Here is a 22,670-nt window from a genome sequence, read left to right as displayed (position 1 = left end):
AGGATATTGCAGAGCAAACAAAGAGCAGAGATAAAGGGAGAGCATCACCCCGTCAGAATGAACGCAACCCTGCAACCTCCACCCCCAGCAGCTGCGAAGGCCACACAGCTCCACCACTGCCAGCACATCCCACCCCAGCCCCGTGCCGGACCCAGGCCTCTCCCCCTGCTCCTGCCAGCCTGGGCAGGGAGGCCACGTGCCAGCGCCGGCCGGCACCACGTCACCTTCCACCAGGCACTGCCCGCACACTGCCTCCGTGCTTCTCCAGTCCCAGCCCCTCCGTGAGCTCCCAGGGCCAGGGCTGCCTGATCCTGCCCTCTGCGTCCACAGTGATCTTGTTTCTACCCTGCTGATGCTCACGGCACCTTGGGCTCCCCGTCTTCCACCTCCCTTCTCCTTTGCTGTCTCCCTTGCCTTGGGCTCCCACCTCTCAGTCTGTCTCTGCCACCTCCTGCCAAGTCCACGCTGACCCCGAGCTCTCCATCTTCTTGTGCCCACGCGCAGTCTGGCCTCACCACAGTCCCTGCCCCACAGTCGGTACCCAGCACCCTCCCTGCCACGATGCCGGTCCCTGATGCAACCCTGAGCCCTACAGAAGCAGTCTCAGGAGCGGGGGGGAGAGAGGGGAGCCCAGCCTCTCCCTTTCTCCCTACGCAGAGCAGCTCCTCTCCTGCCCAGCCCAGTCTCTGTGGGCAAGTCAGAGCGTGAGACGAATTTCCTGCTGTTGTGTCTCCCGTCCCCCGTGTAAGTCACGCTGGGCAGGGCAGGTCTGATCTGGTCTCCTCTCTCTGAGTTTCCTCCTGCCTCCCTTAGACTGCAGCCGAAAGGGAGGATCTTGTGGGGAGAGGTCACACCTGCCCCGACAGCCAACAACTCCTGTTCTGAGGATGTGGATAACTCTTTTCACCCATGCCTGCTCTCAGAGAGTGTCTCCAGGGCTGGACCACCTCCCAGCAGCAGCTGGAGTCTGGCTGGAGTTGGACTGAAAAGCAGGAGACCATTGAGCCCTAAGAAAAGCAGGAAATGGGTGTAATTCTCCTTGTGGAGGAGGTATGAATAGCAGATCCCCCGGAGGAGGCCAGGTCAGCTTAGGAAGGACGCTATGGATTCAGCTGAATCCTTGCAAAGCTGTGCTTCCAGAGAACCTTCCCTCTTCCTGCTCTTCACCAGCCTCTCTGCCCTTTGGGCCAGCTCTGCCAGACCCTCAGCAGCTCCTGCGCTAGCAGGACGTGAGCCCACCAGTGTCCTGGCCAGGGCATGGCTGAGGGTGCCTGCTCCTAGACCAGCACCCTGCCAGGTCCAGGGGTGTAGGGGTGGGGAGGCAGCAAAGGGGGCCATGAGACCCCCTGCTACCTGGTGCATAGCACAGCTTAGTGCTTCCAAGTCAGGACCTCCCCCTTGCCAAGCCCCATGAGCAAGAATTTGAGTCTGTAGGGGAGTAAACAGGGTGCCGGAGGCAGGGGATGGGAGGGAGGCCACCACAGCCCACAGCCCTGGCATGGGCACGGCGCTGGGAACGGCAGGAGCTGCCCCTTGGGGGTGGCTCACAGCCCAGGGAAGCTGAGCATCCCCGTTTCTGATAGTCTAATAGACTCTGGGAAGCTCCTCTCAAGTCTGAATCCCAAGATCGGCTCAAGCTTTGAGCACCAAAGCTCAATTTGCCAGCAGGGTTTGGTGCTCTGCTGTTTCTACTTGCAGAAATCTCTGGTGCTGCAGAGGATGGGTGGAGATTGGAGAAACCTTCCTGTTCTCTGCAGAAGTCTGCCTGAACCCTGAAGCAAGAAATTGATTAATCATTGCTTGAATAATTGCAGGGCACTGCAGACAATCTGTTCCCAATGGCCTGTGAAAGGAAGGGATGAGGTGGACAATTTGGGCCTCTTGGAGGCCAGGGGAGGTCACTCACCCCAGCCCATTCACACATCAGCCTCCGAGTTGCTCCCAGAAGCTGGATTAAATGGTTTCTTTTTAAAAAAGAGATCTAATCTCTTTACAAAAGCTTGAGCAATGCTGTGAGCCCATCATCTCCCTGAGAAAAGCTCTTCCAACCTTCAAATGCTTTCAGCACTAGGACACTAGCTTTCAACTCAAGGCTGAACCTTCCTCTCTTCAGCTCCAGCCCTGCTCTTGTTACACCTCTCCGTGGGATTTAACGGTTCCCCACTATCTTCTGTTCCAAGTGGGAGGACAGAGGCCAGGTCCTCAGATCACTTGACAGCATCCTTTAAACAGGCATCACATCATTAGGCCTGGCTTTCCAGCCTGTGGACAGGTCTGCAGGCTCCTTCGAGCTCTCTGGGTATTTCCCTGCCTTCCTACCAATGCGGAGCACTCCAGAAGTGAGCTATTTACCCTCTCAGACACCCACAGCTGGGTACATCAAGCCCATTTTGGGGTACCTGTTCACGCTGATCCTTAGTTCCTCCTCCACGGATGAATCTGCATTGCTGGATGAGGCAGATACCCCTGGGAGGGCTTCAGATGAGCTCCCTTGGTTAAAAGCCAGTGTTCATCTCTCTGCCCTGTATAGGCATGCCTGGAGTCATTGCTTTCCAAGATTTAGTCTGAAGGCTTATCATACAAGCTTCATTTCCAGATATATTCCTGTGTTTATCTGTATTAAAATGCACCCTGACCATTTAACCAGGTGATTCGGCGTGAAACCATCCTTGTTCCTTTCTACCTCATCATTCTCGGTGTCATTTTCAAGCTTTACTAGCAAAGATTTCGTACCTTCATCGTCATCATTGATAAAAATGTTTAATAGCAGTGGACGAAGAACGTGTCCCCGGGGGGAGGTAGGTAGAAATAGCGCTACTTACTGATATCTACCCATTAGCAGCTACCTCTGAGATCTGCCGGGGAAGCATTTTTAATCCATCTAATATGTGCCCTGTTAATTCCTTATAATGCAAGTTTTAATCAAAATGTCAGGTGGAAGTAAGTCAAATGCCTCGGAGAGATCCGAGTGTACTATATCAACACAATTGCCTTTCTCAACCAGACCGGGAATCCTGTCAGAAAAAGACAACAGGTTTGTGCGACAAGCCCTGCCATCCCCGCCACCACGCTGGCTGCAGCTCCTGGTCCTGGGGACCTCACATCACCATTTGTTTCTCGAGCCAGGGATCTACGTGTGGATCGAAAACCCACCAGGCACCAGCAAAGCCCCCTGAGCAATACCTTCACCCCCTTCTCCTAGCTTATGCCCTTGTTTCCTCCTCATCGGCAGTGATATCTTGGGGGTGGTGGTCCCTGAGGAAGGGGGTGAGCTGTCGAGGCTGGCTGAGGAGATCTGTGATGCTCAGCCCCGAGGGTCCATCCCAGGAGGAGCTTTCAGCGTGGTGATGGTGGGGCCGGGGCGGCCCCGAGATTCGAGGTGGGCTGAGCGCTGTGGGAGCACCAGAGCTCAGGGGCTTCCCCGGCTTGCAGGATCTTTCATCCTCCGTCACCACAAAGCCGGGCCAGATCTGCTTTTGCAGCAGCCCACAGAAGCTGCCTCTGTTGTCTTATTTTTGTTATTTTTGAGAGGATATTTTAGCACTGAGCACATTCCCTCCTGTTGCCATGGCAGCCATGACAGGGGTTATATACCGTGAGAAAAATACCAAAATTAATGAGTGAGTGAAAGTGCAGCTGAGAGAAAAACAAGGTTTAAAAAAAAAAAAAAAAAAAAAAGAGTTAAAACAGTAATAAAAACAATCTCCCAATAATTCGGCAGCAAGCGTCCCGCAGGCAGGAGGGGCAGCGACCAGCAGAGCCCTTCGGCCCCTCCATCAGTCGTGGCGCGAGGCTCGGCCGCCCGCATCCCGTGGCCAGCGCATCTCCCGGGCTGCGCTCGCCAGCGCGGCACAGGGCGAGGGATGAGCCTCTCCCACAGCATCCTGGCTCACGCTCCGGATCGGGCCGAAACCATCCAGCCCCTTCCCCCACCCAACCGCAGCCCTTCATTACGCGGTAGGCATGTGGAGGAGTTCTTTAATGGGCTCATTTCCTTGCATTTGGGCTTTGAGGATCTTTTTTGTTTTTAATTGTAGAAACAAGTGAATTGTCAGAACATCTGTGTTATTAGCATTTGCTGCCCAAATCCGCGCTGCTGCTTCTCCTGTGGAGCCCAGAGTTGATGAGAGAGAGAACAGAAGAGCCTTTGAACTCCTTGCAGCAGACGGCAGCCAGGTTGCTGCGTGCGTGTGTTGGGGAGGGGGTATTTATTCTCTTGTAAGGTTCATTTGCTCTCCTTGTTTCCCTTTCTTCTTGCTTTCCCAGAGATTTAGCTGGATGCTCTTCCCTCGCAGGCTTTGTTCTTCTGACAAGGCCCCACCGGCACCATGAAGCAGCTGTCTCTGCGTGACGCCCGAGTATCCCGGCACGGGGCACCCGCTGCGCGGGGCAAGCCAGAGCCTCCAGCAGCATCTCCGGGGGCGGTGGCACTGCCAGCACCAGGGAAGAATCTGGAGGCTCTCCTGAAATAACTCTGCAGCCAAAGCTGCAGTCTGATGGTTTCGCATTGCTTAGACCGGCCCTGCTTTCTGGGAAATGGTGAAGACAAGGTAAGGACCGGTGACTCATACTATAATGCCCAAGCAAAGGGAGGAGAGGGAGCTGCAATGCCAGCATCAGGCTTTCCTTGCTGTCAGGGGGCTAGGAGCACTGCGGGAGGAGCCTGGCCGCTTTCAAAGGCAGCAGGCAGAGGAAGAAGGCAAAAGACAGACAAACGACCCCTGGGATGCCAACCCTCGGGTGGCCAGGACACAGCTCCCCTGGCCACCAGGTGCTGCCGGTGGGGGCAGCTTTGCCAGGCAGCTCCTCTGGGCTGCAGAGAGGTGGCCTCTGAGGCTGAGCCGCCTTTTCCCACCTCGCTCTTAGAGCCTGGACCTGCCTCCCAGAGAGGGGCCTGAGCAGAGGCCGCAGAAGCAGGCACCCGGCTCCCCCAAAGAGGCGGCCTCTAGGAAGCTGCGTGCAGGCCCAGCTTCCCCAGCTGCTCCCCCCACGCAGCCTATCGACTACCTGTGCCTCTTGCGAAATGGAAACCTTTGGTCTCCAGCAATCTCTTAAGTTTGCCTTCACCTTGGATCCATAGGGTCACTTCCCCCGCTCCCCCACTTTGCTCCAGCTCTCCAGGCCTCCAAGGAGGGCTGCCAGGGACTGATAAATTAAATTTCACGCTATCTCTAGAGGGTTTGATTCTCTCCCTCTGCCCAGATCTCTGGCTCACGCTGTATCAGCAGGGTAAACCCCACCAAACCCCGCAGCTCCTTTCCCTGCCCTTCCACGGGGGGCTCTGACCTTCCCTGGCTTCTCCCTTCCCATTTTCCGCTAAATCGGCTTCGTGAGAATTGACTCCCAGAAAAAAAAAAAAAAAAACAAAACAAAAACAAAACAAACCCCCCAAAAAACCCACACAGATTTAGAGAAGCTGCCATCCCTGCAGGAGCAGCGATGGCCCGGCTGCCGGGAAGTCTCGGAGGAGAGGAAGGTTTTCCGCCCAGAGGGGATGCCTCTCCAGCCTTTTTCTCAGGAAGAAGCCCTGCCAGGGGCTGAGCTCCCTTCTTGCAGGGGAAAATCGGGGCGATTTGTGCTGAGCCAGAGCCCGGGCTCTCCCGATCCGGCCGGCGCTGCCTCTAGATGGTGCAGTCAGCGCAGCCGAGCTGGGCATGTGTGCGGCGGGGGGAGCTGCGCAACAGGTCGGCGTAACCTCCGCGGGAAGCCGCGCTCCCATCCTCCCGCTGCGGCCGAGCAGAAAGGGCTTGCCAGCATCATCCCGGGGAGATAGCTGCACCGCAACCGGCCGAGGAGGAGGGTGCTGCTTGGGGAAGGGCCCTGGGGTGCCCCGGTCCTCGTGGGGTGCTGAGAGCCACCCCGGCAGCTCTGCCTGAGAGCGCTGGGGCCGTTCGCAGGGCTGGGTTGCAGGTCCAGCCCGCAGGGTGGGGAGCGCCTCCTCGCAGAGATCGAAGCGTCGAGGGAAGGGGGACCCCTGGAGCACCCTGTCCCCAGGCCCCCTGGGACTCGCGCTCACCCATCTGAGCTCCCACGGGGGTCAGCGGGGCCAGCGGGGAGCCAGCTGAGGTAGCCCAGCTTGCGAAGGCATGGCCAGCTTGCGGGTGCCGCGGGAGCTCGCAGGTGCTCTCTGCTCCCTGCAATAAAAGGGTGATTCACCAAGGTGGGACGGGAGGGGACAGTCGCTTTTCCAGGCTCCCACTGCCTCACCCGGGCAGGGCTGCAGGAGCCACTGCTTGCAGCCTGCCAGGAGCCCTGCTCGGCTGGGGGGGGGGGGGGGAGCCGAGGAGGGGCCCTCCCCTTGGCACAGTGGGGTACACTGCCAGCCGGGCCCCCTTTCACCGTGCAGCAGGGCTTGCAGGGGCGCGAAGCGCCGGGTGGAAAAAACCAAACGACTCAATTAATAAATAAAAGCACCAAGCGGAGAGAGCGAAAGGCGAGACCCGTTCCTACACGTGTGCGGGCGAGGAGCGGCGGGATCCCTGCGGGCGAGGGGGTCCCGAGGGGGGGGGGCTGCGGGGAGAAAAGAGGGGGGGTTTTTCTCCATTGCTAACGGGGCTTAGCGAGGTGCCTGCAGCCCGGAGCCGGGCGGTGAGACGGGGCGGGCGGCTCGGCCCGGCAGCCGCTGCCCCCTCGGCTCGGCCGGGGATCTGATAAGGAGCCCGGAGCTCCACCTCCCCGTGGTGGCGGCGAGAGGCGGAGGCAGCGGGGAGGGAGAAGAGAAGGAGCGGGGGGGGGGTGTGGGGGGGTGGGGGGGTGGGAAGGGGCCGTGCCTGCGCTGCGCTTCCCTTGCACATCCTCACACACACCGAGGGACGGAGGCGGGCACGGACGGAGCTGCCCACCGGGGCTGCCGCCAGCCCTGCCGCCGCCGCTCCGCCGGAGGAGCCGCAGCCCCGGCCCGGGGGAGGGGAGGCGGTTCCCACGGGATAATTTTTTTTTTTTTTTTCCCCCTCCCCCGACCCTCCTTTTTTTAAAAAAAAAAAAATTATATATTTATTTTTTTTTTTTTTAAATTGGGTTTCATCCGTGGATAACGATCGAGAGGAGCCGGGGGGGGGTGGGGGGGTGGGGGGAGCCGGGTCCCGGCGGGGAGGAGGCGATGCAGACGCCGCTGGATCAGCGCGCAAAGGGCCGGCACGGAGCGCAGCGCCGGCCGCATCCAAGTAAGGAGCTGCGGCAGGGCCGGGAAATCCGCGGCCGCGGTAGAGCTGCGGAGAGGTGCGGGATGCCCCGGGTGGGAACCCGCTGCTCTGCGGGAGCGGGGGGCCGGGCGGCAGCGGGAGCGGCGCTGGCGAGCATCCCGCGCCTCTCCGCGCCTCTTCCGCGCCGGGAGGCGCGGAGCTCCGCGGGCAGCGGCGGCGGGCGGCTCCCGGGTGCCGGTCCCACCCGGCGCTGCCACTTGTTGTGCGGCGCGGAGTGGGACCAGCCCCGACCCGGGCAGGGTGGGTGGCGTGGGGTGGCTGTGGGTGTGCGGGGTGAGAGCGTTTTGTGTGTTTTTTTATTTATTTTGTTTTATTATTATTTTTTTCCTGTCGGGGGTGGCTCTGGGTGTGTGTCCCCCTTCCACCCCTGGGTGTGTGCGCCCGCGGGGGTGAGCGCGGCTCGGGGTGCGCTACTGCGTGGGAGCGAGCGAAGTTGCGGATGAACTGGGAGCCGGGGCGAGCACTGGGTGCTGGGAGCGGGGCTGTGCGTGTCCGTGTCCGTGTGCATGTCCGTGCGAGAGGAGCGGCGTGGAGGGCTCCGGCAGGCGTGCGCGCCTGTGCCCGTAGCGGTGTGTCTCTGCGTGTGCGTGTGCCGCGGGGCTGTGGGTTACAGGCGTGGGGGTGCGTGTCGGGGAGCCGGCTGCGTTCGTGTGCGGGGAGCGGGGTGTGCGTTGGGGTGTCTCACAGGCTCGGGGGGGGGGTGTGTGCGGCTGAGTGTGGCAGCGGGGCGTGGGTGCCCGCACCCCAGAAACCCCCCGTCTCCCCATCCAGTACGCGAGGCTGAGCGCGAAGCCGGGTGCGGGGAGAGCGGCTCCCGTGTGTTTTCCGCGGGTGTCTGTGGGTGTGCGTATGCGGGGGAGTGCCCCGTTCATCCCCCCGGGGCCGGTGCTGCGGGAGCCGAGCCCGGCCTCCATCCTCCCCCCGGTGGGGGGGGGAGCCGCGGCTCTCTCCGGCACCCTGCGAGGTCGGGGGTCCCCTATCCCACCTCCCCAAAGCCCCCCCAGCCTCCCCCCGGGCTGCAGTCCTGGGGGAGAGCCGCTCCCGCTGCTGCCGGCTCCCTGCGGCCCTGCCGGGGGGGTTTCAGGCCCGCGAGGTTTTTTCCTTCCCCCAAGACCCCCCCTCCAGGCCGGGATGGCGAGTGGGATGGTGGCGGGGGGGCGGGGGGGGGTGGGGACAGAGGCGCGGAGGGGCTGTGCGGGATCCCCGGGATGGGAGGATGGGGACTGCAGCCCCGGGGAGGCTCTGACAGGTCTCTCTGCCTTGCTGGCTGCCCGAGTTGGAAAGGGTGTAGAGAAGAAAGCAGGGGGAGGGAGGGCCCCGGGCTTCACCCTCCTTTCATCACTGTGTAGCTCCTAAGAGATGATTTGGGGGTAAAGCTGTTGGCAAGCAAGCAGGGTTCCTCATCGCGGGGTGCTTCTGCTCCGGGTGCTCGGGCCCAGGCTGCATATATGCCGAGCAGCCGCAGTGGCAGCCGGAGCTGAAGGAAACCGTGGGACGTGCCACAAAATGCCCAGGATTCAGCCCATCCATTCCTTCCATACAGGACTGAACATCAGTGGCCGTTTTTTGGACAATATGGCCCTTGATCGCAGCCCCTGGCGCGGAGTGGAGCCGTGATTAGCATTTGCTGCTTGCTTGGATGTTGCCCCAGCTCCGAGCGTCAGCGCAGAGCTTGGGGGGGGGGGGGGATGGATGTGGGGGATTAGTACTTGTGTGCTCAGTGCAAGGTTTGGATGGACTTGTAAGCATGGCTCCGAGCCACGCAATCAGCCGTTGGGAGCAATAAGAGGGTGGACTTTGGTGCCCGTTCCCGGAGCGGTGCTGCCTTCTGTGGAACGGGGCCAAGGGGCTGTGGGAATCACAGGGAGCACAGGCTTGTTCAAGCAGTTGCTGAAATTCTCGGCGCTTTATAACCTCTCTCTCATTAGGGATTTTTTTTTTTTTTTTTGGAGGGGGGGGGTGGATGGGGGGATGGCTGAATTCTGTCGGATTTTGCATGCCACTGTCCTCCGAGAGCTTCCCAGTCATGCATTAAGCAGCATGACTAACGCCTCTCTCATGTGGTTCAGTCTCTCTCACACTCTCCCCGTAGGGAGAATTGTGTGTGAGGAGGAATAGTTGTTTTGGGAGGGGTTTTTATTTTTAAGTGCTCTGTGCTCTGCCAGCAGGTCGGAAAAAGGTGCCTGGCACCAGAGAAGAAAGTGTGGGATGGTCCTTAGATCCCATGGGAAAATAGCCTGATGCCTTGGACTGGCCCCTGGGAAGCCTCTGTCTCCTGCACAGACGTGCTTTTCCCTGGTGGTGGAGGCTTCCTCCTCCTCCTCCTCCTCCTCCTCCTTCTCCTCCTCCTCACACCCAGCTCTGGGCTCTCACGTCTGCGCTGTGTCATTCGTACCCCTGGACGCCAAGCAGGACTCCTTACCCCGGCCAACCCGGGGTCCTTCATGCCTGCTGCCAGTCCCTTACGGGGCGATGATCCCGCTTGCATCTACAACCCCTCTCCTCCTCCAGCCTCCCCGCTTTGGAGGTTTCCTTCGCCTGCGGGAATGGGGCTTGAGTTCAGGCTCCAGCCGCTTTTTTGGAGCAGAAAGCACGGGTGCTAAGCACCTTTGAGTGACTCCCTTCCTCCTCCAGGCTGGCGCAGGGCTCCTGACGTTACCAACTCCTGGGGCCCTCCCTCCCTGCTCAGTCAGGGCTATGTGAGGCATCACCCCGCGTTGGGACTATCACCTTTACCTGCGGTCTTCCACCTCACGCCAAGGCTTAGTCAGGACGGCGCTACGTCATCCGCAGTCACGGCCCAGCCTAGTGCAAACAGGCTTGTGCAAACAGCGGGCACGGGTGCCTCTCCCAGCTGGGGGACCCTCCGGGAGCCCCCTCCCAGAAGCGGGGGCTCCTCATCTTCCCTGTCTCCTCGCCGCACAGCCGTTTCCAAAGGGAGAGCAGGGCAGCGGGGGGGGGATGAGGCTGAGTGCGGGTTCGGACACCCCGTGAAGCCAGGTGGACACGTGGGGGGCTTCGGTGTGAGTGCACACGCATGTTGCGGGTGGGCAGGCGTGTGACCCAGCCGGGAGGGTGCACACGCACGCGGTGACACCACAAAAATGCACAGCCGGCAGTGACGGGGGCATGCAGACATGGCCCCCCCCCCACCCCACCCCCCCCCCCCCATGCAGGCACACACGTTGCTCGGTGCACACACACGTGTGCTCGGCGCAGGAATGCAAACTTGTGCCTGGCTCACAGGCTGTCCCGGTGCAGGCACGGATGTGCTCCTGGCAGTGTGCACACACGTGTGGCCCGCCTGCGCACCCTGCTAGTGCACGTGTGTGCACATGTATGCTTTTTCCTAGACACACAGTCGTGCTCTGGGCAGGTGCACATACACCCGAATACTCGTAGTGCACACACGGATACATGCACACTCTGTGCAGACACCCGTGTGTGCACGTACAGACATTGCTGGGTTTTGCCTGTATCGATGCAAAGGTGTGTTGTGTTTCTGCTCCGTTTCTTACCTCCTCCATCATCCTCAGCCCTGTGCAGGGATGGAAGAAGTCTTGTTTGCCTCTTCCCTTCCTCCTGGGGACATACGTCTCACAGGTGTCAGCACACAGCGCCCGTCTGGACAGTTATGCATGCCCTCAGCAAGGTGGAAATGCCTCTTCTCTGCATGAAGGATGCTTGCAGGACCAGGGAGCAGAGCCAAGCTAGGCTTCCAGCACCACAGTTTCATCTCCAGAAAGAGAGATGTATTTTCACCTGCGGAGGGAGAACTCTCTTCCGTGCTACCGATGAGGCACTTGTTCATGGGGAAACGGAGGGGTGGAGGGATGGGGAGCTGCTGGCTCGTGAAAAGTACCAGGGTGGACAGTTCAGGATGCTCCACTTGTTGAGGAGCCGTATGATGGCCCAGGTAACCAGGAATGAGGCATTTGCTCTGTGGCACCGTGGAGGGGAGATGGTGGAGGAGGCTGGGTGCAGACTATGGAGAGAGGGAGCGATAGGAGTGGCGAGAGAGGGCTGCTGCTGGGGGGCCGTGGCGGGCGCTTGTGGCTGTTGATTTTCAGGCATCTGCCCACTGGGCTTTCTGGGTGCTGGTGAGCTGGGCTGCACCTCTTCACGCTCCCGGCTCAGCAGAAGCTGCGTGGGTGCGCCCGGACCCTGGAAGAGGAAAGTGTGCTCCCAGAGCGGAAAGCGAGGGACGGGAAAGCCGGTGGCCAAGCAGAGGACCAGGCAGGGGCTCGGTGACAGGGCGTGTGGCTTGGCGCAGAAGGGGACGGTCTCCACGGGGCTGGCGGCGTGCCTGGCACTGCCTCTGCAGTGTGTGCATACTGGGAGGAGGTTTCCAGTGGCTGGGTGCCTGCGGTGCAGCGTGTGCAGTGTGCGTCTCTGCAATGCAGGGGGGCAGTGCTTCTGGGCACTGCCTCTGCAGCGAGCGGGGTGGATGTTGGCACTGGCAGGGAGGCGGGGGGGGGGTGGGGAAAGGCAGGGTGGGCACCCAGTGCGTGCAGTGTCCCAGTCTGGAGTGGGAGGGAACGGGAAGGAGCAGTATGTCTGCAGTGAGCGAAGGGAACAATATTTGCTGGCGCAGGGTGTGGGGTTGCCTTAGTGACTGCGCGGCCGAGGGGAGATGCTGTGCCTACCGTTGCAGTGTGCTGGGGCTGTGCAGTGCTGCTGCTCGGCGGGGAGGCAGGGGGTCTGCCCCGTGGGGGGGGAGGTCTGCGCTGCCCTGCGGGGCGGGCAGGGAGCCCGCGTCCCTCCGACCCTCTTCCTGCGAGGGGCACGGGTGGAGGGCAGTGCCCCGCGTGCAGTGCGGGATGGGTGATGCGCAGGGCTCCTGAATCCCGGCGGTGCTGGCTGGGTGGTGCCTTCGGACCTTTGCAGTGCGAGGCTGGCAGTGCCGTGCTGTTCCGTCCCTGCCGTGGCAGCGCCCTGCATCCCTGCAGCGACGGGCGGGTGGTGCTCCTGCAGTGCAGGCAGTGCCCTGAATCCCTGTGGTGATGGGTGTGAGGTAGCTCTGTGTCCTGGCAGTGCCCCGTGTCCCTGTGGTGCCCGGTGGGTGACAGCCCCGCATCCTTGCAGAGCAGCCGGAGCCCCTGCCCCCCCTTTCAGTGCTCCTGTTTCTGCAGGGCTGGCAGATGCGTGCAGTGCCTCTGTGGCCCTGCCGTGCGTGGCAGGCAGTGCCCCTGCAGTGCGTGGCACACAATGCTCCTGTGTTTCTGTGGTGAGAAGCTGTCTCTGAGCCTGGCCGGCTCCCATCGGGTTGCTGGCAGCAGGCTGCGTGCCGTCCACCCTGTTAGTGTGCCTCGTTGGGTCTAATTACAGTTTGCGTGGTGATGAAGAGGGTGGACAGTGGCAGGAGTGGCTCCCTGCAGGCGACAGGAAGCCAGGGCTGAGGTTTCAATGACTGGGCTGCTCCCTCGAGCAGGGCGTTGCAGGAACTTTGCAAGCTGGGGCCAGTCCTCCTGGGCACTGGCTGGCAGAGGCTGCCAGGAGACCACGGCTGGGGCCAGCTCTGCCAGGCGAGCCCCTGCAGCCCCTTCTTTTTTTTTTTTTTGGGGGGGGGGGGGTGCTGCTTTGGGACTGTGCACAATGCTGCATGGCACCGGGGCTGCACCCAAAAGGATGCGCCAGGGCCTGGGGCTGCCTAACCTCCAGTGTCTGTGTCTCCTTGCAGCTCCCCTGCAGCGCAGGATGAAACCACTGGCATCCTGCCTGGGCCTGTGGCTCCTCTTCCAGCTCCCTGCCCTGGTCTCTGGGACACGTGTGGTCTACAAAGTGCAGGAGGAACAACCCCCCAACACCCTCATAGGGAGCCTGGCCTCCGACTACGGCTTCCCGGATGTGGGACACCTCTACAAGCTGGAAGTGGGGGCCCCGTACCTCCGTGTGGATGGCAAGACCGGGGACATCTACACCACAGAGACCTCCATCGACCGGGAGAGCTTGCGTGAGTGCCAGCACCTCCTGCCCGGACAGCCCTGCTTCCTGGAGTTCGAAGTGTCCATCACTGACCTGATCTTGAACAGCAGCCCGCGCCTGCTCGAGGGGCAGATAGAGGTGCTCGATATCAATGACAACACCCCCAACTTTGCCTCGCCCGTTCTCACCCTCTCCATCCCTGAAAACACCAACATCGGGACGCTCTTCCCCATCCCCCTGGCCATGGACCGGGACTCGGGCCCCAACGGCGTTGCCTCCTACGAGCTGACGGCTGGTCCGGAGGCACAGGAGCTCTTCGGGCTGCAGGTGGCGGAGGATCAGGATGAGAAGCAGCCGCAGCTGATTGTCATGGGGAACCTGGACCGGGAGCAGTGGGACTCCTACGATCTGACTATCAAGGTGCAGGACGGAGGCAACCCACCACGGGCGAGCAGCGCCCTGCTTCGCATCACCATCCTGGACATGAATGACAACGCGCCCAAGTTCGAGAAGGCCCTCTACGAGGCCGAGCTCTCCGAAAACAGCCCCGTGGGGCACTCTGTCCTCCAGGTGAGTGCGAGGGCTTCCTTCTCCTCTCCAGCTCCCCTCCTGCCTGGTCCCAGCAGGGACAATCCGAGGAGCATTTATACAGCTGCTTGCTGCCATGGTTCCTCAAGGGAGGAGGAAGCCCAGAAGGGTTGCAAGCCATAGGAGCCCGCAGTGTCCCCCGGGGCCAGTGGGCAATCAGGTCCCTGGGGTGTCACATCTGCTAAAACAAGGTTGGAAAGGATGCGTGGGGAAGGTGCAGCCAGAGCGGGAGCTGCAGGACACGACTGAGGGGCAGCAGCAGCAGGGCTGGTGGGTATGGGGGAGCAAGGCTCCGGGTTACGGGGAGGGCTGGGACCCACGAGATCCACGGGGAGTCTGGCTTCACGCCAGACCAGCCTCAATGCTGCCCGCAGACAAGACATAGACCCTTTCATAAGGTGCATTCCCTTGGCTGCTCCATGGAAACCTGGGCTCGCACGGGAGATGGGGGGCAGGCAGCATCCCCGCTGCTGCCTGTCTGGGTGGGCTGCCCAAGACTCCGGGGGTGCCTTGCTGTGTGCAGGGGCCAGAGGCTCTGCCCCATCTCAGTCGGCAGTGCAAACTGGCCCGGAGAGCCCCCGAAGGTGTGGATCTCAGTGGATTTGGCTTGGAGGGGGCATTGAGATGATAGTAGCCGACATCTGTTTATCTGCAGCTGCCATCTTAATAAGCGGAGCGCGGCCAGCTCTCATCTGCTTGCTAATTCTGATGTGAATTTTTTAAGAATTCATTTTTCACTGTTAAGAGAATGGAAGTTGGAAGCAGATAAGGGAGCCGCACGGCCGGGAGGAGAATGGGCTGAGACGCCGCTGCTGCCATTGCTCAGCTTTTATCTTTCAGGGGGAAAATGACTTCCGCCTTTTTTGTGAGTGGAGGTAAAAGGTGGAATTTACATTTAACAACTTTCGTTCTCCATCCAAATCTGCTGAGCAAGATAACGGCGGAGCAGCAAATGGTGCAGAGAAGAGGCTGCTCGGAGAGCCGATTAGGGAGGCAAATGTTAGACAAACCTCATCTTCTTTAGAAAGCAAATAATAGGCGTAGAGGCAGGTTTATGTGAATGTAGAGCTCCTGGCGGGTGGGCAGGGATGGCTGGTGCCATGCAGAGCTTAGGCAGCCCCGGTCCCTGCTTGGCCACGTCCCTGAATGCCGGGATGGAGCTGCTGCAGCTCCGCGCATCCTCGCCTCCCTCCTCCTCATCCTCACCTCGGCCAGGCGGCTGCTCGAACCCCTCTTTGGGGAGGGTTTTGCGGAGCCGGCACAGCCAGAGACATCTCTCTCCGCAGCCGCATGGGTTCCCGGAGGATTCCCTGCGTGCCGGAGCTGGCCTGGAGGGGAGCATGGCCAACCGGCCCAGCCGGTTTTGCTGGAAGAGCGAGGAAAAGACTCCGTGCTGGAGAGCCGCTCCCAGCTGCTCTGCCGGTCCCAGGCTCTTTGCCCCATAGTCCTTGGCCCCAGAAGAGGAAATCCTGGTTTTTCCCCCCGCCCCGCTCCCCGAGCCATCCCCAGAGGAGGCCACAGCGGGCAGCGCGGCAGTTGGCAGAGGGGCTTGCGTCGCCTGGCCCTCCTGCTCACCGTTTTTCCCTCCATGCCGCAGGTGAAAGCCAACGACTCGGACCAGGGCGCCAACGCCGAAATCGACTACTCCTTCCACCAAGCCTCCGACATGGTGCGCCGGCTGCTGCGCCTGGACCGCGCCACGGGGCTCATCACCGTGCAGGGGCCCATCGACCGTGAGGACGTCAACATCCTCAAGTTCTCTGTCATGGCCAAGGACAAGGGGGCCAACCCCAAGAGTGCCCGCACGCAGGTGGTGGTCACCATTAAGGACATGAATGACAACGCGCCCTCCATAGAGATTCGGGGCATTGGGCTCGTCACGCACCAGGATGGCATGGCGAATATCTCGGAGGACGTGCCAGTAGAGACAGCAGTGGCTCTGGTGCAGGTGTCCGACCGAGATGAGGGCGAAAATGCCGTAGTGACCTGCGTGGTGGCTGGCGATGTCCCATTCCAGCTGCGGCAGGCTAGTGAAACAGGGAGTGACAGCAAGAAGAAATACTTCCTACAGACAACCACGCCGCTAGACTATGAGTCGGTGAAGGATTACACGATCGAGATTGTGGCGGTGGACTCGGGGAACCCGCCCCTCTCCAGCACCAACTCTTTGAAGGTGCAGGTGGTGGACGTGAATGACAATGCGCCCGTCTTCAGCCAGAGCTTCACTGAGGTGGCCTTCCCCGAGAACAACGAGCCCGACGACCTGGTGATGGAGGTGAGCGCCAGCGATGCTGACAGTGGCTCCAACGCCAAGCTGGTTTACTCCCTGGTGACGGACCCTTCCTCCAAGGGCTCCTTCACCATTGACCCCGACTCCGGGGAGATCCGGGTGAAGGCGGTGCTGGACCGAGAGCAGCGGGAGCGTTACGAGTTCTTGGTGGTGGCGGCCGACAAGGGCAGCCCCAGCCTCAAGGGCACAGCGTCTGTAGCCATCAACGTCATGGACAGGAATGACAACGACCCCAAGTTCATGCTGAGCGGCTACAACTTCTCAGTGATGGAGAACATGCCGCCCCTCAGCCCTGTGGGCATGGTGACGGTGATCGATGCTGACAAAGGAGAAAACGCCCGCATCCAGTTGTCGGTGGAGCAGGACAACGGAGATTTTGTCATCCAGAATGGCACTGGCACCATCCTCTCCAGCATCTCTTTTGACCGGGAGCAGCAGAGCACGTACACTTTCCGACTCAAGGCGGTGGATGGTGGGGATCCTCCCCGCTCTGCCTACGTGGGGGTGACCATCAACGTCTTGGATGAGAATGATAATGCCCCCTTCATCACTTCACCCTCCAATGCCACCTACAAACACATCCTGCCCCACACCAGCCCCGGCCAGCAGGTGAGCAAGGTCAAGGCGGAGGACATTGACTCCGGCGTCAACGCGGAGCTGACCTACAGCATCACAGGAGGCAACCCCTTCGAGCTCTTCCAGATCTCCCCACACAGTGGAGACATCACCCTGGAGAAGGAGATCCTGCGCAAGCACCATGGCCTGCACCGCTTGGTAGTGCGCGTCAACGACAAGGGCAAGCCCTCGCGACACGGCACGGCGCTGGTGCACTTCTACGTCAACGAGACGCTGGCCAACCGCACGCTGCTGGACACGCTGGTGGGGCACAGCCTGGACACACCACTCGACATAGACATCGCCGGAGATCCCGAATACGAGCGCAGCAAGCAGCGAAGTAACATCCTCTTCGGAGTCATAGCTGGCATCGTGGCCGTCACCCTGGTCATCGTGCTGGTCGTCCTGGTGCGCTACTGCCGGCAGCGGGAGGCCAAGAGCGGCTACCAGGCGGGCAAGAAGGAGACCAAGGACCTGTACGCACCCAAGCAGGCCAGCAAGAGTAGTAAGAGCAAGAGCAAGGTGAAGAAGAGCAAGTCTCCGAAGCCACCCAAGCCCACGGAGGATGAGGAGGAGACGGGGCTGCAGAAATCGCTCAAGTTCAACCTCATGAACGACTCTGTCAGCGACAGCCCCCGAATCCATCTGCCCCTCAACTACCCGCCAGGCAGCCCGGACCTGGGTCGCCACTACCGCTCCAACTCGCCGCTACCCTCCATCCAGCTGCAGCCTCAGTCGCCTTCCGCCTCCAAGAAGCACCAAGTGGTGCAGGACCTGCCAGCCACCAACACCTTTGTTGGCACCGGGGACAACAACTCGACGGGCTCTGAGCAGTACTCGGACTACAGCTACCGCACCAATCCCCAGAAATACACCAACAAGCAGGTAGGAGAGCTCATCCTGAGGCCGGCAGCGGCCCCCCCCCTGCACCGGGGAGCCATCTGGACAGAGGTGTGGGAGTGAGCGTGGACTGGCCCCAAGCCCTGCATGCGTGGCCTGGGGGGCTGGCGGAGGACTACCCCGGAGCTGAGCCACGGAGCCATGTCGTGGGGTGGGGAGGGGTTGGGGATGGGGTGGGGTGGGGTTGGGGGGGGGAGGCCAAAAACCATCGGAGCCCTTGTCAGAGCGCCCGGGGCTGGGTCCTGGTGGTGCTCCCTGGGTGATGGCGATGTGAAGGGCGTTGCATGCGTGTGCCTCTGCATGTGGAGCTCCAGGGAGGGAATCCCACCCACCCCGGGTCCCCTTTGGGGACCGGCTCTAAGAGTACCGAGGAGGGCAATGCCCACCCTCCCATCCATCTCTCCACTTGGCCTGACTCGTGGGGAGGAGAGACTGCTCCTGCTCCTGCCACAGCTCCGGGCAGCCAATTTCCAGCCCTGCCCCTGTCCGGGGAGCAGCGAGGAAGGCGCTGGCCTTGCTGTTGCCAGCCCGGCTCTGCTGGTGCGGCTGAACCTTGCACCATCCCGGCGCAAAGCCACCTGAAAGAGGGAGTTTTGCACCCGCTGTGGCTGCCCAGGCAGGCGGGGCTGGGTGGAGGAGCAAAGCTCTGCCTTTTTCCCAGGCTCGGGCTGGTTTCCCCCAGGCTTGGGCCCTCTGCCATAGCCGGCGCGGTGCAAACCGGGCTTCCCTTAGCGCGAGCATCGGGCCCGGAGCTACGGCCCTGCGGGAGCCGTGCTGCAGCCGCTGCCGGGAGGGAGAGCGGATCCCGGCGGGCAGGGTGCCCCGTCCGGGCAGCGTGGGTCCGGCCGTGTGCCAGGGCTGGGGGGAGTGGGGCACTGGGGTCTCTGCTGCGTGCTGCGGTCGGGTCACTGCCTCTTGGTCTAGCCGGGGGGGTTTCTGCTGAGTGCGGGGCAGGGTGGAGGTAGGTCTTGGCTGCCGCCTGGGAAGGGCTGCTTGCTGGTGTGCACTGGAGCTTGGAGCTGTCCCAGGAGGTCGTGGGATGAGCCTGGAGCTTGTAGGACCCTCTTTCCTCGGGCTGTCTGACCAGTTAGCTTGCATCACGTTTCTGCTTTGGCGCCTGTCGGGTCTATCCTTAACTAGCTAGGGAGGGAGAGGGGGGATGAGTGCCTGTGGCTTTGCCTTCTTCCTGGGGTCCCGTGGGTGAGGACCACCCACTCCCCCACCGTGCTGTACCCTATGTGCCCTATGGAGACCCCTGCTCCCTTTGTATCCTGGTGAGCGGCAGGCTGGGCTCCTGCCGTGGGGCTGAGCTCAGCTGCCCTGTTGGATTTGACTTCAATAAAGTTTTCTATTTTTGACCAGTTGTGCCTTATTTTCCCTGCTGCCCCTGAAGACGCTTTTGCTCCCAGCAGTTTCCCGAGGCATCTTTTCCACGCCCTTGGCCACCAGAGCACCCAGGCCCTGCAGCTCCCAGAAGTGATGCTCACATGGGCCAGCCATCTCCCCCCAAGCCCTCCACCATGCCCCAGTCCAGAGGCCTCATGGTACCGGCCCCGCTCCCCAGATTGACATCTCCCATCTCCACTCACTGCCCGGCCCTCTAAGGAGACAGCTTCCTCCAGGACACGGTTCACAACACATGCGTGTACATACACACACACATGTACATGTGTGGATGTGGAGGCAGTCCGAGCCAAGGACTTGCCAGCCCAGCTTTCTTCTACCCCGACAACCCCCTGCATAGCTTCTCCTGGTTCATCCTCACATCCTTTGGAGACCCACCCATGTCCCAAAGCCGGTGCGTGGAGGAGCAGATCCCTGCCACACGGTTCCTGGCTCGCATGAGCCGGCGAGGGCTGGAAGATGCCCGCCTCTCGCCCGCCACGGTGCTGGAATGAGGACGCATGCGGTTGCAGACGGAGCCTCGCTGCATCAGCAACGCTGGGGGGGAAGCACCCGAGGCATGGTGCTCCCCCCCACCCCAGGCTGCAGCGGGCACCTTGGCAGCGAAGAAGTTCTCCCAGACAGGCTTGCTGGCGGCAGCGGGGCTGCGGGAGGGAAATGGAGCCGGGCGGCCATGCTCCCCATAAAGTTGGCTCTGCCCCTCCTGGCAGGCAGGTTAGGGGTGATGCTGCTGCCGTGGGGCTCACTCAGGCTTTTGTCTCTGGTGGGCTGGAGAGAGGATGGCTCCTGGTAGGCAGGACCAGTGCAGCACCCCTTCCCCAGGCCCTGGATGGGGCTGTCCTGCACCCCCCTCCCTCCAGCCAAGCATCACATCTCAGGGACCCCCCCTCCACAGCCACCCCTTCCTCTTTCTCATGGTTTTTCTTTCAATTTGGAGCAGACATCCCTGCGCCTGTCACACCAGCTTCACCTCTTCCCCAGGGGCTCCAACTGGCTGTACCAGGCTGCTGGAGAAGAAGCGCTCTGGCGCTGGGAGAGATTAGATCATCCGGGGAAACCAGTGGTTCTGGCTTCGGTGGTTTCAGCCCTGTGCCAGCCTTGGCTCTCACAGCCTCCTAGTTTGTTTTGCTAACAGCATAAGGTTTTATCTTGAACCATCCAGGAAGCGTCTGGGCCTCCTAGGCAGGCAGGGCTGGGACCTGCGGGGAGATGCGATGGCTGCAGAGATGGAAAGGAGACAGCGGCAACCACCTAAATAACTAGTCCCTGCAGGGCTGGGCAGGGCAGTCTGGGGGCTTGGCTCAGCATTGCTATCTGCTTCCCTTTGGGAACCTTCTGAGAGAAGTTTCTCTTCCTTCTTTGTCCTCGGCAGCTCTTTGATGAACCTGGGGTGAGAATGCAACCTCTCAGCTGCTGGCGTGGGGACCATCTCTTTCTTCTGCCCGTCTCCCAGGCTCCATCCTTTGGGCCTCTTTTATACTGGGGGGGGGGGGCTATGCTACTTCTTTCCCTGGCTGCACAAAATTAAGACTGTTTTGGGTCCTTGCAGCCCACCCACCACCCCAGAAGCTGGCTGGAGTGGTGTTAGCCTCAGTGTGCTACTGCGAGCTCTGCAGAGGTGATCGCACCTGACTGCAGGCTCAGGAGCAGGGTGCAGTATTAATTACTCTCTGGGGGGGGGGGGGGGGGGGGGGCAGAATAAGAGGAATATTGTAACTGTAATGGGCAAAAGTTAAATTGTCTTGTTTTAGAATTTAGCTTCGAGTCTCCATAAATTGCAGGTTTAGGTGTTGGCAGATGTCTGGGAAAGTCTCCTACTGTCCTGGGTCAGTGGATTTTCTCAAGGTTGTTCACGTGGAATGAGCTGATAAATGGATCCAGCAACGAGCTGCAGATGGAGCTGAGGGTTCATGGGGGACCTGCCCTGTTTTTCCCCACTTGCAGGAAGACAGGAGCCTGGGAGCAGCTCCCAGTCACTGCCAATCAGCTCTTAGGATCAACTGCACTTGGTAAAGATTTGGCTCTGGTGTCTAGAGAGAGAAGGGGGGAGTGTGTCGGTGAGGTCCCTGGGGGGCTGCAGGGCAGGGGCTGAGCCCTGGCTGTGCTGCGGAGAGTGGCTGAGCTCTGCAAAGTAACTATGAACACACAGTGGCTCGTGAGCATCAGTGGGGTGCTTGTGGGAGCTGGGGGAGCACAAGAGGGGGCGAGGAGCAGGTTGTACGCCGTGCTGGCTTCTGGGGGGTTGGTGGGGGTGCTGAGAGCCCCACGAGGGAGGCAAGAGAAGCCCCGTGAGAATGCGCGATGGCTCCTGGCAGATCTGGTGCTGGGGGACTTTGGTTTATGGCAGAGAGGGGTGCCTACGCCCGGGAGAGCACCGTGGGGCGTTTGGGACCTCGAAATGAAGAGCTTCAGCCACAGGAGATGAGCGACCCCACGGTACAGCCCGGCCTGCACAGCGTGGGTGTGCGTGGGCTGTGCTGCGGGAGGAGGTGACAGCGGGGCGCTCGCAGCCGGTACCCCACGGAGGGGTGGCGCGGACTCTGTGGCGGGGGGCGGCGGTGGCACATGTACAGGCTGTGTGGAAGGGGTAGGTGATTTGTGTGTGTGTGTGTGTGTGGCGGGGTGGTACAGCCTGTGTCCCCTCCGGGAAGGGGTGTCACAGGGGGGGGTACAGCCCCTGTCCCCGGAGGAGGTGGCAGCGGGGTGGGTGCAGCCCGTACCGCAGCGGGAGGAGGCACGGCGGGGTACACAGCCGGTACCCCAGGGAGAGGCAGCACAGGGTTATGCACAAGCTGTGCTGTGTGGAGCGGTGGTAGGGGGGTGTACACAGCCTGTACGCGGCGGGAGGTGGCGGCGGGGGTGTACACAGCGTGCAGGTGACGACTCCTCTGTAAGCAGTGTGTCTGCAAGGAGGCAGCGGCGCTTACTGTCCCCATCCCACCAAGCATCGGCTCTCTCCTGCCTGACAATCCGTGGCCACACCAGAGCTTGGGACCTCATCTTTTGCTTCCTTGAAGCCTCACCGGGCCTGTGCTACCTGCCTGGGGCTGCTCACATTGGGCTGGGCTGCTTGGGTGGCTTGCAGCTCTGGTCACTTCCCCTCTTTCCACCCTACTGAGCCTGATGCTGTCCATGCCCCCCTGCCCTCTTCTTCCTTTTCAATTCTCAGACCCCCAAGCTCTCCCTGCCTGATGCCCTTGGAGGTAGCGTTTACCTGTGGTGAACATGGGCTTCCCTAGCTTGGATCTGGGGGACTTCTTTTTTTCTGCCCCCCTGCCCCTCGCTTTTCTTTTACAATTATATCTGCTCCTCTCCATCCCTCTCTCCTGATCTCTCCCCCTGCTCTGCTCAGGCAGCGACCTCCCCCTTCGCTGTCGCTTTCCCCTCCCCATCAGTCTCTCCTGACCGGCTGTCTGCTGGCCCCAGTACAGAGAGATGCTGAGCTCTCTGCAGCACAGGGCTGAGTCCCCGGGCTGGCTCCAACAGCCGAGCTGTGGATCCTCTGGGCGATGAAAGCGCTGGCTGTGTGGGCAGCCGCCCGGTCCAAGCCGCGCTGATTGATATTCCCAGCACTGCTCTGCCCGCTCGGCCGGGCTCTCAGCTGCAGTGCTGTTCCCTGAGCACACAGACCAGCCTGGAACGGGCCCAGCCCTGCAGCCTGCTAAATCAGTCACCCAAATCCTGGGGCAAAACCCGATGCCGTGCTGGGGTGTGTCCCTGGGGACTTTGTGGTCCCTCCACCAAGA

General features: G+C 61.1%; 1 protein-coding gene across 3 annotated transcripts in view; it reads left to right on the top strand.

The window, feature by feature from the left end:
* Nucleotides 1-6,795: 6,795 nt before the first annotated feature.
* Nucleotides 6,796-22,670, top strand: part of PCDH1 (protocadherin 1) — a 53,719-nt gene continuing 37,844 nt past the window's right edge. For 2 of the 3 annotated variants that reach the window (XM_042790096.1, XM_042790098.1), the window contains exons 1-3: nucleotides 6,796-7,163; nucleotides 12,883-13,697; nucleotides 15,313-17,505. In XM_042790096.1, the coding sequence (XP_042646030.1) occupies nucleotides 7,100-7,163; nucleotides 12,883-13,697; nucleotides 15,313-17,505 (3,072 nt within the window). In that variant the 5' untranslated portion in view covers nucleotides 6,796-7,099. Of the gene's footprint in view, nucleotides 7,164-7,688; nucleotides 7,772-12,882; nucleotides 13,698-15,312; nucleotides 17,506-22,670 lie in introns of those variants that run through there. The other variant, XM_042790097.1, reaches the window with a different exon arrangement.

Source organism: Tyto alba, unplaced genomic scaffold, assembly GCF_018691265.1.
Source record: "Tyto alba isolate M040663 unplaced genomic scaffold, T.alba_DEE_v4.0 Super-Scaffold_17, whole genome shotgun sequence".
Taxonomy (NCBI): Eukaryota; Metazoa; Chordata; class Aves; order Strigiformes; family Tytonidae; genus Tyto; species Tyto alba.
This window is presented reverse-complemented; position numbering and strand designations above follow the sequence as displayed.